The 19,344-nt window shown below is 39.7% G+C and overlaps 1 protein-coding gene across 1 annotated transcript in view; it reads right to left on the reverse strand.

Annotated features, from left to right (window-relative positions):
* Positions 1–401: 401 nt before the first annotated feature.
* The window catches only part of josd1 (Josephin domain containing 1), a 64,163-nt gene continuing 45,220 nt past the window's right edge, over positions 402–19,344 (reverse strand). Inside the window, exon 5 of the mRNA XM_030122457.1 lies at positions 402–3,860. Within this exon, the coding sequence (XP_029978317.1) occupies positions 3,761–3,860 (100 nt within the window). The 3' untranslated portion in view covers positions 402–3,760. The remainder of the gene's footprint in view (positions 3,861–19,344) is intronic.

A 19,344-nucleotide genomic window follows, 5' to 3' on the forward strand; every position in this document is an offset into this window, starting at 1 on the left:
TTTCCAGGACTTCGTCTGTACACTGCAGTCTGGACTATCACCTCTAGGTATCACTAAAGGTTAGGCTAGCTATTTATGGCATTTACTTGTTTCATTTATTTATTTATTTTGCTGGCAAAACCTGGTGGTGATGAAAAACACATTTACACCCAAATGACTGAGTTTTGATACTAATATTTTAATATGACAAATGGTCTTGAAACGGGAAACACTGGGTTCAGATTTATCAATGTTTCAGTACCAATCTGCACTACCACTACTGTAGAGATGACACCGAAAAATTTGCAAACAGGCTGAAAAAGGGGATTCATCCGTCTTTCAAAACACAAAAAACCTTGCAAAGCAAACTATAACTCATATAAACACACACACACACACACACACACAATGAAGCTTGCACATAAGGTGCCATTATGATCATTTTATTTCTATGCAAAAAATAACAATAAAAAAAAAAAAAAGTGAAAATCAGGATTCTTAATTAGAGCTGAATGGATAGTCATGGCAAAAATTTTATTCTTCCAAATTGGAGTATTAGACCTGATGTTTCAGGGCACATTTACTTACACAAAACCATGACTTGATGGGGTGACTGAGTGATAACACATCACCACTCTAAAACATGTCTTAAGACTTTGCAAGTGATCACACAGTTTCAAGTTAATTAACATACATTTCCTTGGCTGCAAAAGTACATCAGTGGACATGAGATGAACTTAAAATGAATGAATTGTTTAGAACAAAACTCTTGAAATGGCATCAAACTGCACAGGCCTACCCCTTAGTCATTCAGAGCATCATGGTTTATTTTTATGTAAACAAGTTAAGGCCAAAATTATCATTTACAGACAATGCACATACAAATATAAACAATTTTTCTTTGCTTAAAAGATCTGTGAGCTACAACATTAGTGGAATGGGCTCATTTCACAAGAATAAGCAACCACATCAGTCACTAACACATGTCTGGCTGGACGTGTTCGCTAAAGCCAGTCTGTTAACGTTCACAAACACATTTTCCTTTCCAGACTTTTTTTTAAACTTAGGGACACTGTTGTCCCTCCGCTCCTTCTCAAACCAGCATCCCCTCACAAAAACTAGCTTACAGACCACTGCCCATTGTGAGACTCAAATCTTTTTGGCAGATTTTATCAAAGATATATCAGAAGAAGTGATACAGGGGGCTGTTGTGGAGACACTTCAGGCCATCCTTTTTAGTGGTGGCATCATTACACAACTTACCATGACTCTAGATGAGTGACAACAAAGACAAGGTAATAAAGACAAACAATCTTAATGTATAACTCCTTATGAGTAGTCGAAAGACAATCTAAGGTCCACTGAGTGTTCTGGAGCTTTTGATTATCACAGATGCTACATGTTCAAACTTGCTTCAACATCTTCATCATTCCAAAATAAGATGCTGCTCAGGACCCAGTGATTTAGTCAAAGCCCCCAAAATAAAGGAAATATAATATTGCGTTGAGTTAGTCTTAGAGCTGCAAAGATTAAGCCATTAGGCCATCTAACTCAAGTACTTTGACATTTGTCACTTTCAAGACTAAATAACAATTTATAGAGTAACTGAAAATTAAAATTAGAGATGTACAGATATACTGCAAATCATGCAAATCTGTATGAGTCTACCAGCAAATAATGCCTTACAATGCCATACACTAGATGACCTCAAAAACTAAAGAGTGATCCCATCTTGTATGTAAAGATAATAGCTATGTTTCAATACAATGATGTGCTAATTTAAAAGAAACATTTGGAGAAAAAAAAGGAAATGCAAATTGAGAGTTTCCACAATCTAGTTTGGAGCAAATTATCTAGGCTGTGTAAAGAGGCCTGGGACCTGCTTCCTCTGTAGATATAAACCAGCCATTTGGGTAAAAGAAACACTCCTATTGTTATGGGATTATACACAAATGAAAACAGATTAAATTTCTGTAATTACAGTAGATCCTCCTAATTCCAATCCATCAAACACAGCCATTAAACACAGCCATCATAAATCAGAGCTGGGAATCTTGTGGGGTCACTATTTGTGCAACTCGATTCCTTCTGAGTTGCTTTTTAGTTTAAGGCTTAACAGTGTAAATTAAACTAGGTCAGATTTATGGATTTAGTGAAGAAAATGTTAAATTTGTGGAATATTCATTTTACTTTGGGAATTTAAAGGAGGAGACAGTTGGTTTAGTCACAGAGGAAAAAGAGAAAAACAGAGTGTAGTAAACTACTCTCTGTTCATCCTCAGTCTCCACCAGCAAGCAAAAAACTCGGGATTTTATTCTGACATTGAACATCTAACAATGAATTTACTCAAAAAGTCATTTGGTGTATGGCCAGTATCCAATGACATATCACCAGTGGCAGCTGATATTTATTTGTTGTTAGATTAAAAGCTGTTTCATACATTTGTAAGATTTAATTTGTATCCAATCAAAGACTGAAACAAAGAGTTGACAGTGTTTAAACACTAATGAACATTTCTTTTTCATTGGCAAAAAAAACAAACAAAAAAAAAACACCCTGTCAAATTTTAAATATTGTCAAATCCAGAACAATAGTGGACTATTAGCACAGTCCTGAATTTCATAATCGATGCATGCCTAAAATAAGCATTAGTTGCAGCATTAGCTTGTTCATCTGTTTTTTTCCAAAACCACCGCATGTAACTTTTATTTATAACAATTTTGTGCACTTTTACATATAAGGGATTTTTAAAACTTTCATCAATAATTTAGGCAACAGACTTCCCCCCAACTTGATGATTACTGTATCATGATACATATAATTCCATAGAAAGACTATAATTAATATTGCATTGTCCCCTCAATAGCAAGCTGACTTACTTTATAATGATAATCTAATAACTGTAATGCTGTGTCTTGGAAGGAAACTGAGACAAACCTCCACCAGATGAAGTGCTTGGTGAGCGTGTTGCCTTGCTCGTAGCCATATGTAACAGTGGTGTGTGCACAACCTCTGCACTCATTAGAAGCCCACCCTGTGCTGGTGGTGTCTGGAAAATGGGTGAAATACAAAGCTGGCAACAGTCGAATCACCAGTTTTTGACTTGAGATGTGAAAAAACATCCAGAGAGGGACGAGATGGAGGTGTCACCTTCAAGGGCACACTTTGGTGAAGAACAGAGGATTACAAAGAGACAGATACACAGACCCACAGCAGTGAACAACATGGCTGTAGTGGGGAGGCTCACTGAAGATACAGGCAAACATCAACAGCATTTTTTTTTCTTTGTCATACAGCCTGTATTAACTCCTCTGACTTTGGAAACCGGAACAATAAAAAGGAAAAAAACAAAACAAAATCAACAGATCAAAATTATTGTTTAAGTCGTACTATATATGTATATATATATATATATATATATATATACACACACACACACACACATATATACATACATACACACACACACACACATACACACACACATATATATATATATATATATATATATATATATATATATATATATATATATATAGTCTTATATATAGTCTTAACTGTGTTGTGATTTTGTGATTCTCCCTGTCAAGTGTTTGCTTCCTTCATTGCTTTGTGTCTTATTAGTGAAGAGTCCAGCAATGGCAGCGTGTAAACAAAACCCAAAAAATGGGGGAAAAAAATACATCTGTAAGTGTGGATCCATAGTAACTGGCTGTGAACGACTCAACTTCCTGCTCTCATTCTCCGATTCACCAATTTGGCCACCAGCCGAAGTTGTCCCTTAGCCATCAGACCGCCATGTTTGGTGTGCTTCCACTTCCTCCGAGACAACCAATAAGAGTTCACAGTTTTTTCCTCGTAACTGCTGGCGGAGAAACTTCCTGTTGTTGTGTTGGGAGAAAAAAGAAATCACTTATATGCATTTGAATGACAAAGCTAAATTACTATTAAATATTTAACACTTAATAAATTAAAAAACTCTTATACTGAGTGACTGCATTACGTAATAATCATAATGTTCATTTTTGAAACAACAGACCTTCATACAACTCACCAATTTCACAATTTCAATTTAACATAAATTATTTCAAATACAGTATTTTATTTTGTTGATGTATTCATAATAATGTATCTTAAAGACATACAGACCTGATCAAAATCTTAAGACCAGTTGAAAAATAACTAGAATTTACCTTTTGCACATTTGGATCTTAATGAGGTTTTAAGTAGAGCTACAATATACAAAAGCAAGAAGGGGGAGTGAGACAAAAAGCACTTTGAAAAAGTAATTTATTGAAAGCAACAAGTAAACTGAAATAGGCTGTTTATCAGCTGATCAAAAGTTTAAGACCGCAGGCTATAAAAGCCAAAATCTGCTCAAAATTCTCATTTTCTGTCGGGCATTCACACGGTCATGCCCTCCTGATGGCTAAAGCTAAGAAGCTTTCTCTTCTTGAACGTGGTCGGATCGTTGAGCTGCATAAGCAAGGCCTCTCGCAGCGTGCCATTGCTGCTGAGGTTGGACACAGTAAGACAGTCATTCTAAATTTTTTGACAGATCCTTGAGCATTATTGAACAAAAAAGTCAAGTGGTAGACCCAAAACAATTACACCTGTGCTGAGCCGGCGGATCCGATTGACTGTCCGTCAAGACACAGGGCGGTCCTCGACCCAAATTAAGGCCCTTACTGGTGCCGACTGCAGCGCAATAACCATCAGACGGCATCTGCGGGAAAAGGGTTTAAAAAACAAAAAACAAATTCAAAGACCTCGTCTCCTACAACGCCACAAAACTGCCCGTTTAGACTTTGCCAGGGAGCATCAAACATGGGACACTGAAAGGTGGAAAAAAGTTTTATTCTCTGATGAGAAAAAATTTAACCTTGACGGTCCAGATGGCTTCCAACGTTACTGGCATGACAAGGAGATCCCACCTGAGATGTTTTCTACCTGGCACAGTGGAGGGGGGTCCATCATGATCTGGGGTGCTTTTTCATTCAGTGGAACACTGGAGCTTCAGGTGGTGCAGGGTCGTCAAACGGCGGCTGGTTACGTGCAGATGTTGCAGCGGGCATCCCTCATGACTGAGGGCCCTCGTCTGTGTGGTAACAGCTGGGTTTAAAAACAGGACAACGCTGCAGTTCACAATGCTCGCTTGACGAAGGACTTCTTCAGGGAGAATAACATTACTCTTTTGGACCATCCCAGATGTTCCCCTGATTTAAATCCCATAGAGAACATTTGGGGATGGATGGCAAGGGAAGTTTATAAAAATGGCCATTAGTTCCAGACAGTTGAAGCCCTTTGTGTAGCCATCTTCACCACTTGGAGCAATGTTCCCACCAGCCTCCTGGAAACACATCAAGCATGCCCAAACGAATTTTTGAAGTGATTAACAAGAACGGTGGAGCTACTCATTACTGAGTCCTACTGAGAAATTTTCTTGTTCTGGTTTGGAGAGTTTTTTGTAATTTTTTTGAGTGATGGTCTTAAACTTTTGATCAGCTGATAAACAGCCTATTTCAGTTTACTTGTTGTTTTCAATAAATTACTTTTTCAAAGTGCTTTTTGTCTCACTCCCCCTTCTTGCTTTTGTATATTGTAGCTCTACATAAAACCTCATTAAGATCCAAATGTGCAAAAGGTAAATTCTAGTTATTTTTCAACTGGTCTTAAGATTTTGATCATGTCTGTATTTGTGGCTTGGAGATTAACTCAGACGATTCAGGTTTCATTTGTTACCCCACCCCCCAAAGGGTGAGGTTGGGGGTATTGTTTTTGGTTCCGTTTGTTTGTTTTTAACACTTTAGCAGCAAAATTATTGGTTCAATTCATACCAAATTGGGTTTATGGATTGCCAGTGACACAGAATAGATGTCATTACATTTTGGGAAAGGTTGGTCAAAGTTCAAATTCTTTTATGATCTTTAAAAGTCTTCCCATTTACTTTAAATGGGCGAAATACATGCAAGGGGCGGGGTTTGTTGTGCTTGGCACCACTTGTTTTGATGTTTATTACTTTGAGTGAGTTCAAAAGCCATGCAGATTATTATAAAGTTAAAGGCAATTCATTTTAGACATGAAATTTGACTTGGTTTTGAGTGTTAAAAAATTTGGGGGGAGTGTCAGAAATTATGTTGAATAATAAATCAGTTTCCATTTATTGTGCCTCAAACTATTGTTATTATATCAACCTCGAATAATTTAGGAACTAAGCATGGACTATGGTCTTGAGATTGGCACATTTCAGTAAGATGGATTCAAAAGCATCCTCAGACAATGGGGTCTGAACTGGTAAAGATGGTGGGGGTAACTGGAAAAAAATCGCTCTGCATCTTAAGTTAAAAGAATACTGCATCATCATAACCTGAAAGGCTGATTCCAAGCTGGAAGACAGTACTCAAGGCCAACATAAAAAAGGAAGACTGGCATTTAATTGAAAAAGAACATTATTATCAATGTTATGTGAAGAGGAAGAAGAGTGAGGTTTGTAACCTGAAGAACACACAGGTGGCTGTGTCATATTGTGGGTTGTTTTCCTGCCAATGACCAATGCACCTAAGGAGATTTTTAGGGACCAAGCCAACAGGGCAGGTCCACTCACACAGTGAGTGAACTTACCAGAAGGCAAGGCCCCTATTGTTTTTCGTTAGTTTTTTATTAGGGACCGAGCTGAAAGGTAAGGCCCTCTCACACAGTGAGAGGCCTTGCTTACAAGCAAGGCCCTATTGTTTTTCGTTCGTTTGTTATTATTATTATTAGGGACCGAGCCGAAAGGTAAGGCCCTCTCACTGTGTGAGAGGGCCTATTTACAATCGTGTTGCCATGACAACATCAAAACTGTGCCATAGAAATGAATGGGTTTTTGGCAGAATCCCACCCCTCATACTTTCATCATCTCGTCCTAGGGTTTACATCCAATTTGGACGACACTGGGTGAATATCACCTACACACGTGTGATCAAAAGTTCTCACCTACATTTTTGATCAAATGTTGGGCGTGGCTGTGATGAGCTAGCGATTGAGCGGTCATTTTCAGAAGTATAAAACTGTGGTTGTCTCGCAGAATGTTAGATCGAGCCCACGATATGGTGTCCTCTCGCAGTCGGTGGCCTCGACGGTCACGTGGGGAGGCGGTCGCGCGGGAGGGCGAGGGCCTTAACACCACTTGCGGTTTTAATTAGGCCCGAGCCAAGACATACATGTCGGCGAGGGCCTATTAAAATCACATGGTTCCGTTATTATTAGGCCCGAGCCCAGACATACAGGGTGGGGAAGAAAAACGTACAATATTTTGAGGCAGGGATTGAAAGACAGTGTATGACCAGTTAGTTTATTGAAAGTCATGAGGATTTATGTGCCACAAGAAAATTTACATAATAGAAAATGTTTTTATTCTGTGTCCTCCTCCTTTCTCAATAACTGCCTTCACACGCTTCCTGAAACTTGCGCAAGTGTTCCTCAAATATTCGGGTGACAACTTCTCCCATTCTTCTTTAATAGTATCTTCCAAACTTTCTCGTAATAGTTTTGCTAATAGTCATTCTCTTCTTTACATTATAAACAGTCTTTATGGACACTCCAAATATTTTTGAAATCTCATTTGGTGTGACGAGTGCATTCAGAAAATCACACACTCTTTGACGTTTGCTTTCCTGATTACTCATATGGGCAAAAGTTTCTGAAAAGGTATGGATAATAGTGTTAGCTATGATTATGACATCAATATATGTTTGGTTTCAAAACAATTGACGTAGTGCCTGCTGAGAAAACAAAAACTAAATGTTCATTGTACATTTTGCTTCCCCACCCTGTACATGTCGGCAAGGGCCTATTAAAATCGCATAGTTCCATTATTAGGCCCAAGCCCAGACATACATGTCGGCGAGGGCCAATTAAAATCGCATGGTTCCGTTTTTATTATTATTATTCTGTCACCGCTTTGCATGCAAATTTGACCCCCTGAACGTTAAAGAAAAGTCAATTTTATTCGACCAAAAATTCAAGCCCGGCGACAATGAATTTTTTGTGAAGTCGCCAAAAAAAATTTTCGCAAAATGACTCGGTAGCGCCCCCTCAAAAATCAAAATACATTACGTGAATGGGAGCCCTTCCCAAATTTTTTTCATTGTAAAAACATGAAACTTGGTCCAGACATAGCCCATGGTAGGACAAGTAAAAAATTACATTATGGCCCCGCCCTAAACCCAACAGGAAGTCGGCCATATTTGATGGAAGTGTGGACCTCTAAAATCCCACCCCTCATACTTTCATCATCTCCTCCTAGGATTTACATCCAATTTGGACCAAACTGGGTGAAAATCACCTACACACATGTGTGATCAAAAGTTACCATTTACATTTTTGATCAAATGATGGGCGTGGCTGTGATGACCTCACAACGAAGCAGCCATTTTTAGAAGTATGAAAGTGTGTATATCTCGCACACAGTGTCAGATTAAGTTGGACCCAATGTAACATTTGTGCGGAATGACAACCTGAACAGGATAATATGGAACTCTAATAGTTTGATTGTAAAATGGCTCTATCACGCCCCCTACAGTTTTTGAATGGGAGTGAATTTTTTTTTTTGACACAGGATCAAGAAACTTGGCACACACATTCCTCATGCCAAACTGAACCAAAAAGCCAAAGAGGACACACCCCTATTTATAATTGTGTTGCCATGACAACACCAAAACTGTGCCATTCAAATGAATGGGGTTTTGGTGCAACGATGCTATTGCTGAAAAACTCTCTGTGTTCCACTAATGGTACACAGACTGAAAATTACACAGTGGAAAAGTAGAATTTTCCAGATAGAAAAATTTTAGAAATATTGAAAAATGACTTGGCCACGCCCCCTCAAAAATCAAAATACATTACGCGGATGGGAGCCCTCCCCAAATTTTTTTCATCGTACAAACATGAAACTTGGTACACACATTGCCCATGATAGGACAAGTAAAAAATTACATTATGGCCCCGCCCTAAACCCAACAGGAAGTCGGCCACATTGGATGGAATTGTTGACCTGTAAAATCCCACCCCTCATACTTTCATCATCTCCTCCTAGGGTTTACATCCAATTTGGACCAAACCGGGTGAAAATCACCTACACATATGTGTGATCAAAAGTTACCATTTACATTTTTGATCAAATGTTGGGCATGGCTGTGATGACCTCTCAACGAAGCGGCCATTTTTATAAGTATATAAGTGCATATATCTTGCACATAGGGTGTCAGACTGAGTTGGACCCAATGTAACATTTGTGCGGAATGAAAACCTGAACACGATGACATTTAATTCGTGGAGTTCGATCGTAAAATGGCTCACTGGTGCCCCCTAGAGTTTTTGAATGGGAGCGAAAAACTTTTTTGGACATAGCACAAAGAAATTTGACACACACATTCCACATGCAGTACTGAACCAAAAAGCCAATAAGGACATACCCCTATTTACAATCGTGTTGCCATGACGATACCAAAACTGTACCATTCAAAAGAATGGGGTTTTGCCACAAGGACACCATTGCTGAAAAACTCTTTGTGTTCCACTAATGGTACACAGACTGAAAATTACACTGTGGAAAAGGAGAATTTTCCAGCAAGAAGAATTTTTGAGATATTGAAAAATGACTTGGCCACGCCCCCTCAAAATATGAAAATACATTACGCGGATGGGAGCCGATCCAAAAAAAAAATTTCCACATAGAAAGATAAAACTCGGTCCAGACATAGCCCATGGTAGGACAAGTAAAAAATTACATTATGGCCCCGCCCTAAACCCAACAGGAAGTCGGCCATATTGGGTGGAAGTGTGGACCTCTAAAATCCCACCCCTCATACTTTCATCATCTCCTCCTTGGGTTTACATCCAATTTGGACCAAACTGGGTGAAAATCACCTACACACGTGTGATCAAAAGTTACCATTTACATTTTTGATCAAATGTTGGGCGTGGCTGTGATGACCTCACAACAAAGCAGCCATTTTTAGAAGTATAAAAGTGTATATATCTTGCTCAGTAAGTGTCAGATTGAGTTGGACCCACTGTAACATTTGTGCGGAATGAAAACCTGAACACGATGACATTTAATTCGTGGAGTTCGATCGTAAAATGGCTCACTGGTGCCCCCTAGAGTTTTTGAATGGGAGCGAAAAAATTTTTTGGACATAGCACAAAGAAATTTGACACACACATTCCACATGCAGTACTGAACCAAAAAGCCAATAAGGACATACCCCTATTTACAATCGTGTTGCCATGACGACACCAAAACTGTACCATTCAAAAGAATGGGGTTTTGCCACAAGGACACCATTGCTGAAAAACTCTTTGTGTTCCACTAATGGTACACAGACTGAAAATTACACTGTGGAAAAGGAGAATTTTCCAGCAAGAAGAATTATAAGATATTGAAAAATGACTTGGCCACGCCCCCTCAAAATATGAAAATACATTACGCGGATGGGTGCCCACCAAAAAAAAAATTTCCACGTACAAAGATAAAACTTGGTACACACATAGCCTATGGTAGGACAAGTAAAAAATTACATTATGGCCCTGCCCTAAACCCAACAGGAAGTCGGCCATATTGGATGGAAGTGTGGACCTGTAAAATCCCACCCCTCATACTTTCATCATCTCCTCCTAGGGTTTACGTCCAATTTGGACCAAACTGGGTGAAAATCACCTACACACATGTGTGATCAAAAGTTACTATTTACATTTTTGATCAAATGTTGGGCGTGGCTGTTGTAAGTTGGAAGGATGTTGGAAAGAGGCCACGATTCGGTGACCTCGGTGATTGCGCGGGGAGGTGGTCGCACGGTAGGGCGAGGGCCTTAACACCGCTTGCGGTTTTAATTATTAGGCCCGAGCCCAGACATACATGTCGGCGAGGGCCTATTAAAATCGCATGGTTCCGTTATTATTATTTTTTTTTTTTTTTTAATTATTATTCTCTCGCCACTTTGAATGCAAATTTGACCCCCTGAACGTTAACAAAAAGTCAATTTTATTTGACCAAAAATTCAAGCCCGGTGAAATATTTATTTATTTGAAGTCGCCAAAAAAAAAATATCGCAAAATGACTCAGTGGCGCCCCCTCAAAAATCAAAATACATTACGCGGATGGGAGCCCTCCCCAATTTTTTTTCATTGTACAAACATGAAACTTGGTAAAGACATAGCCCATGGTAGGACAAGTAAAAAATTACATTATGGCCCCGCCCTAAACCCAATAGGAAGTCGGCCATAGTGGATGGAAGCGCGGACCCATAAAATCCCATCCCTCATACTTTCATCATCTCCTTCTAGGGTTTACATCCAATTTGGACCAAACTGGGTGACAATCACCTACGCACATGTGTGATCAAAAGTTACCACCTACATTTTTGATCAAATGATGGGCGTGGCTGTAATGAGCTCACAATCAAGCGGCCATTTTTAGAAATATAAAAGTGAGTAAATCTTGCAAAGAAAGTGTCAGATTGAGTTGGACCCAATGTAACATTTGTGCGAAATGACAACCTGAACATGATGATATGGAACTTGAATACATAGATTGTAAAATGGCTCTCTCACGCCCCCTACAGGTTTTGAATGGGAGTGAAAAAAATTTTTTGACACAGGATCATGAAACTTGGCACATACATCCCTCATGCCAAACTGAACCAAAAAGCCAATGAGGCCACACCTCTATTTACAATCGTGTTGCCATGACGACACCAAAACTGTGCCTTTCGAATGAATGGGGTTTTGCCACAAGGACGTAATTGCTGAAAAACTCTCTGTGTTCCACTAATGGTACACAGACTGAAAATTACACTGTGGTAAAGTAGAATTTTCCAGCAAGAAAAAATTTCAAAATATTGAAAAATGACTCGGCCACGCCCCCTCAAAATATGAAAAAACATTGCACGGATGGGAACCCACCCAAAAAAAAATTCAACGTAGAAAGATGAAACTAGGTCCAGACATAGCCCATGGTAGGACAAGTAAAAAATTACATTATGGCCCCGCCCTAAAACCCAACAGGAAGTCAGCCATATTGGGTGGAAGTGTGGACCTCTAAATTCTCACCCCTAACACTTTCATTATCTCCTCCTAGGGTTTACATCCACTTTAGACCAAACTTGGTGAAAATCACCTACACACATGTGTGATCAGAAGTTATCACCTACATTTTTGATCACGTTGGGCGTGGCTGTGATGACCTCACAACAAAGCGGCCATTTTTAGAAGTATAAAAGTGTGTATATCTCGTACATACAGTGTCAGATTGAGTTGGACCCAATGTAACATTTGTGCGGAATGACAACCTGAACACGATATATGTCACTCGTATAGTTGGATTGTAAAATAGCTCTCTGACGTCCCCTACAGTTTTTGAATGGGAGTGAATTTTTTTTTTTGACATATGAGAAAGAAATTTGGCACACACATCCCTCACTCCAGAATGAACCAGAAACCCAATGAGGACAAACCCCTATTTACAATCGTGTTGCCATGACAACACAAAAACTGTTCCATTCAAATGAATGGGTTTTTGCCACAAGGACGCTATTGCTGAAAAACTCTTTGTGTTCCACTAATGGTACACAGACTGAAAATTACAGTGTGGAAAAGTAGAATTTTCCAGCAAGAAGAATTTTCAAAATATTGAAAAATCACTTGGCCACGCCCCCTCAAAATATGAAAATACATTTTGCGGATGGGAACCCACCCAAAAATAATTTCAACATAGAAACATGAAACTTGGTCCAGACATAGCCCATGGTAGGACAAGTAAAAAATTACATTATGGCCGCGCCCTAAACCCAACAGGAAGTCGGCCATATTGGATGGAAGTGTGGACCTCTACAATCCCAACCCTCATACTTTCATCATCTCCTCCTAGGGTTTACATCCAATTTGGACCAAACTGGGTGAAAATCACAGACACACATGTGGGATCAAAAGTTATCACCTGCATTTTAGATTAAATGTTGGGCGTGGCTGTGATGACCTCACAACGAAGCGGCCACTTTTAGAAGTATAAAAATCTGTATATCTCACACACAGTGTCAGATTGAGTTGGACCCAATGTAACATTTGTGTGGAATGACAACCTGAGCACGATGATATGGAACTCGTATAGTTGGATGGTAACATGGCTCTCTGGCGCCCCCTACCGTTTTGAATGGAAGTGAAAAAAAATTTCTGACATAGGCAAAAGAAATTTGGCACACACATCCCTCATGCCAAACTGAACCAAAAAGCCAATGAGGACACACCCCTATTTACAATTGTGTTGCCATGACAACACCAAAACTGTGCCACAGATATGAATGGGGTTTTCTCAGAATCCCACCCCTCATACTTTCATCATCTCCCCCCAGGGTTTACAACCAATTTGGACCAAACTGGGTGAAAATCACCTACACACGTGTGATCAAAAGTTACCACCTACATTTTTGATCAAATGTTGGGCGTGGGTGTGATGAGCTCGAGATTGAGCGGTCATTGTCAGAAGTATAAAAATGTGCTTATCTCACAAAATGCCGGATCGAGCCAATGATACGGTGTCCTCTCGCTGTCGGTGGCCTCAGCGGTTGTGTGGGGAGGCGGTCGCATGGGAGGGCGAGGGCCTTAACACCGCTTGCGGTTTTAATTAGGCCCGACCCCAGACATACATGTCGGCGAGGGCCTATTAAAACCGCATGGTTCCGTTATTATTATTATTATTATTATTATTATTATTATTATTATTATTATTATTCTATGCCGCTTTGATCCCAAATTTCACCCATTCAGCGTTCACAAAAAGTCCATTTTATTTGACCAAAAATTCAAGCCCGGCGAAAAATTTTTTTATTTGAAGTCGCCAAGAAAAAATTTCGCAAAATGACTCGGTAGCGCCCCCTCAAAAATCAAAATACATTACACGGATGGGAGCCCTCCCCAAATTTTTTTCATCGTACAAACTTGAAACTTGGTACAGACATAGCCCATGTTAGGACAAGTAAAAAATTACATTATGGCCCCACCCTAAACCCAACAGGAAGTCGGCCATATTGGGTGGAAGTGTGGACCTCTAAAATCCCACCCCTCATCCTTTCATCATCTCCTCCTAGGGTTTACATCCAATTTGGACCAAACTGGGTGAAAATCACCTACACACATGTGTGATCAAAAGTTACCATTTACATTTTTGATCAAATGTTGGGCGTGGCTTTGATGACCTCACAATGAAGCGGCCATTGTTAGAGGTATAAAAATCTGTATATCTCACACACAGAGTATCAGATTGAGTTGGACCCAAAGTAACATTTGTGCGGAATGACAACCTGAACACGATGATATGTCACTCGTATGGTTGGATCGTAAAATGGCTCTCTGATGCCCCCTACAGTTTTTAAATGGGAGTGAAAAAAATTTTTTGACATAGGCAAAAAAAAATTGACACAAACATCTGTCATGTCAAACTGAACCAAAAAGCCAATGAGGACACACCCCTATTTACAATTGTGTTGCCATGGCGACACCAAAACTGTACCATTCAAATGAATGGGGTTTTGTCACAGGGATGTAATTGCTGAAAAACTCTTTGTGTTCCACTAATGGTACACAGACTGAAAATTACACTGTGGAAAAGTAGAATTTTTCAGCAAGGAGAATTTTAGAAATATTGAAAAATGACTTGGCCACGCCCCCTCAAAATATGAAAATACATTGCGTGAATGGGAACCCACCCAAAAAAAATTTCAACCTAGAAACATGAAACTTGGTCCAGACATAGCCCATTATAAGACAAGTAAAAAATTACATTATGGCCCCGCCCTAAACCCAATAGGAAGTCGGCCATATTGGATGGAAGTGTGGACCTCTAAAATCCCACCCCTCATACTTTCATCATCTCCTCCTAGGGTTTATATCCAATTTGGACCAAACTGGGTGAAAACCACCTACACACATGTGTGATCAAAAGTTATCACCTACATTTTTGATCAAATGTTGGTTGTGGCTGTGATGAGCTTACAGCAAAGCGGCCTTTTTTAGAAGTATAAAAGTGTGTATATCTCACACACAGAGTGTCAGATTGAGTTGGACCCAATGTAACATTTGAGCGGAATGACAACCTGAACACGATGATATGTCACTCGTATAGTTGGATCGTAAAATGGCTCCCTCATGCCCCCTAAAGTTTTTGAATGGGAGTGAAAAAAATTTTTTGACATGGGATAAAGAAATTTGACACACACATTCCTCATGCCAAACTGAACTAAAAAGCCAATGAGGACATATCCCTATTTACAATCGTGTTGCCATGACGACACCAAAACTGTACCATTCAAATGAATGGGGTTTTTCCACAAGGATGTAATTGCTGAAAAACTCTTTGTGTTCCACTAATGGTACACAGACTGAAAATTACACTGTGGAAAAGTAGAATTTTCCAGCAAGAAGAATTTTCAAAATATTGAAAAATGACTTGGCCACGCCCCCTCAAAATATGAAAATACATTGTGCGAATGGGAACCCACCCAAAAAAATTTCCACGTCGAAAGATAAAACTTGGTCCAGACATAGCCCATGGTACGACAAGTAAAAAATTACATTATGGCCCCGCCCTAAACCCAACAGGAAGTCAGCCATATTGGATGGAAGTGTGGACCTCTAAATTCCCACCCCTCATACTTCCATCATCTCCCCCTAAGGTTTACATCCAATTTGGACCAAACTGGGTGAAAATCACCTACACACGTGTGATCAAAAGTTATCACCTACATTTTTGATCAAATGTTGGTTGTGGCTGTGATGAGCTCGAGATTGAGCAGTCATTTTCAGAAGTATAAAACTGAGCTTATCTCGCACAATGCCGGATTGAGCCCACGATACAGTGTCTTCTCACTGTCGGTGGCCTCAGCGGTTGCGTGGGGAGGCGGTCGCATGGGAGGGCGAGGGCCTTAACACCGCTTGCGGTTTTAATTATTATTATTATTATTATTATTATTATTATTATTATTATTATTATTATTATTCTCTCACCTCTTTGAACGCAAATTTGACCCCCTAAACATTAACGAAAAGTCAATTTCATTTGACCAAAAATTCAAGTCTGGCGAAAAAATTTTTTATTTGAAGTTGCCAAGAAAAAATATCGCAAAATGACTCAGTGGCGCCCCCTCAAAAATCAAAATACATTACGCGGATGGGAGCCCTCCTCAAATTTTTTTCATCGTACGAACATGAAACTTAGTCCAGACATAGCCAATGGTAGGACGAGTAAAAAATTACATTATGGCCCCGCCCTAAACGCAACAGGAAGTTGGCCATATTGGGTGGAAGTGTGGACCTCTAAAATCCCACCCCTCATACTTTCATCATCTCCTCCTAGGGTTTACATCCAATTTGGACCAAACTGGGTGAAAATCACCTACACACATGTGTGATCAAAAGTTATCACCTAAAGTTTTGATCACATGTTTGGCGTGGCTGTGATGACCTCACAATGAAGCGGCCATTTTAAGAAGTATAAAAGTGTGTACATCTTGCACACAGAGTGTCAGATTGAGTTGGATCCAATGTAACATTTGTGCGGAATGACAACCTGAACACGATGATATGTCACTCGTATAGTTGGATTGTAACATGGCTCCCTCATGCCCCCTAGAGTTTTTGAATGGGAGTGAAAAAATTTTTTTGACATGGGACAAAGAAATTTGACACACACATTCCTCAAGCAGTACTGAACCAAAAAGCCAATGAGGACATACCCCTATTTACAATTGTGTTGCCATGACGACACCAAAACTGTACCATTCAAATGAATGGGGTTTTTCCAGAAGGACGTAATTGCTGAAAAACTGTTTGTGTTCCACTAATGGTACACAGACTGAAAATTACACTGTGGAAAAGTAGAATTTTCCAGCAAGAAGAATTTTCAAAATATTGAAAAATGACTTGGCCACGCCCCCTCAAAATACGAAAATACATTGTGCGAATGGGAACCCACCCAAAAAAAATTTCCACGTAGAAAGGTAAAACTTGGTCGAGACATAGCCCATGGTACGACGAGTAAAAAATTACATTATGGCCCCACCCTAAACCCAATAGGAAGTTGGCCATATTGGATGGAAATTTGGACCCGTAAAATCCCACCCCTCATACTTTCATCATCTCCTCCTAGGGTTTACATCCAATTTGGACCAAACTGGGTGAAAATCACCTACACCCATGTGTGATCAAAAGTTATCACCTAAAGTTTTGATCACATGTTTGGCGTGGCTGTGATGACCTCACAATGAAGTGGCCATTTTAAGAAGTATAAAAGTGTGTACATCTCGCACACAGAGTGTCAGATTGAGTTGGATCCAATGTAACATTTGTGCGGAATGTCAACCTGAACACGATGATATGAAACTCAAATAGTTGGATCGTAAAATGGCTCTCTGACGCCCCCTACAGTTTTTGAATGGGAGTGAAAAAAATTTTTGACATAGGAACAAGAAATTTGACACACACATTACTCATGCAGTACTGAACCAAAAAGCCAATGAGGACATACCCCTATTTACAATCGTGTTGCCATGACGACATCAAAACTGTATCATTCAAATGAATGAGGTTTTGCCACAAGGACACAATTACAAAAAAACTCTTTGTGTTCCACTAATGGTACACAGACTGAAAATTACATTGTGGAAAAGTAGAATTTTCCAGTAAGAAAAAATTTTAAAATATTGAAAAATGACTTGGCCACGCCCCCTCAAAATATGAAAATACATTGCGCGAATGGGAACCCACCCAAAAAAAATTTCCACGTAGAAAGATGAAACTTGGTCCAGACACAGGCCATGGTAGGACAAGTAAAAAATTACATTATGGCCCCGCCCTAAACCCAACAGGAAGTTGGCCATATTGGATGGAAGCGTGGACCTGTGAAATCCCACCCCTCATACCTTCATCATCTCCTCCTAGGTTTTACATCCAATTTGGACCAAACTGGGTGAAAATCACCTACACACGTGTGATCAAAAGTTACTATTTACATTTTTGATCAAATGTTGGGCGTGGCTGTTACAAGCCTGTGATGAAGATGTCGTTTTCAAAAGAATAAAACTGCTTATCTCACAGAATGTTGGAAAGAGGCCACGATTCAGTGACCTCGGTGAATGCGTGGGGAGGTGGTCGCACGGTAGGGCGAGGGCCTTAACACCGCTTGCGGTTTTAATTATTATTATTATTCTGTCACCGCTTTGCATGCAAATTTGACCCCCTGAATGTTAACGAAAAGTCAATTTTATTTGACTAAAAATTAAAGCTCGGCGAAAATGAAGTTTTTGTGGAGTCGCCAAAATTTTTTTTTCGCAAAATGACTCAGTGGCGCCCACTCAAAAATCAAAATACATTACGCGGATGGAAGCTCTCCCCAATTTGTTTTCCACGTACAAACATGAAACTTGGTCCAGACATAGCCCATGGTAAGACAACTTAAAAATTACATTATGGCCCCGCCCTAAACCCAACAGGAAGTCAGCCATATTGGATGCAAGTGTGGACCTCTAAAATCCCACCCCTCATCCTTTCATCATCTCCTCCTAGGGTTTACATCCAGTTTGGACCAAACTGGGTGAAAATCACCTACACACATGTGTGATCAAAAGTTATCACCTACATTTTTGATCAAATTTTGGGAGTGGCTGTGATGACCTCACAATGAAGCTGCCATTTTTAGAAGTATAAAAGTGTGGATATCTCGCAAAGAAAGGGTCAGACTGAGTTGGACCCAATGTAACATTTGTGCGGAATGACAACCTTAACACGATGATATGCAATTCGTATCGTTGGATCGTAAAATGGCTCACTGGTGCCCCTTACAGTTTTTGAATGGGAGTGAAAAAAATTTTTGACATAGGAACAAGAAATTTGACACCCACATTCCTTATGGAGTACTGAACCAAAAAGCCAATGAGGACACACCCCTATTTACAATCGTGTTGCCATGACGACACAAAAACTGTATCATTCAAATGAATGGGGTTTTGCCACAAGGACGTAATTGCTGAAAAACTCTTTGTGTTCCACTAATGGTACACAGACTGAAAATTACACTGTGGAAAAGTAGAATTTTCCAGGAAGAAGAATTTTCAAAATATTGAAAAATGACTTGGCCACGCCCCCTCAAAATATGAAAATACATTGTGCGAATGGGAACCCACCCAAAAAAAATTTCAACATAGAAACATTAAACTTGGTCAAGACATAGCCCGTGATAAGACAAGTAAAAAATTACTTGATGGCCCCACCCTAAACCCAACAGGATGTCGGCCATATTGGGTGGAACTGTGGACCTCTAAAATCCCACCCCTCATC

This window comes from Sphaeramia orbicularis, chromosome 19, assembly GCF_902148855.1.
Source record: "Sphaeramia orbicularis chromosome 19, fSphaOr1.1, whole genome shotgun sequence".
NCBI classification, from domain to species: Eukaryota; Metazoa; Chordata; class Actinopteri; order Kurtiformes; family Apogonidae; genus Sphaeramia; species Sphaeramia orbicularis.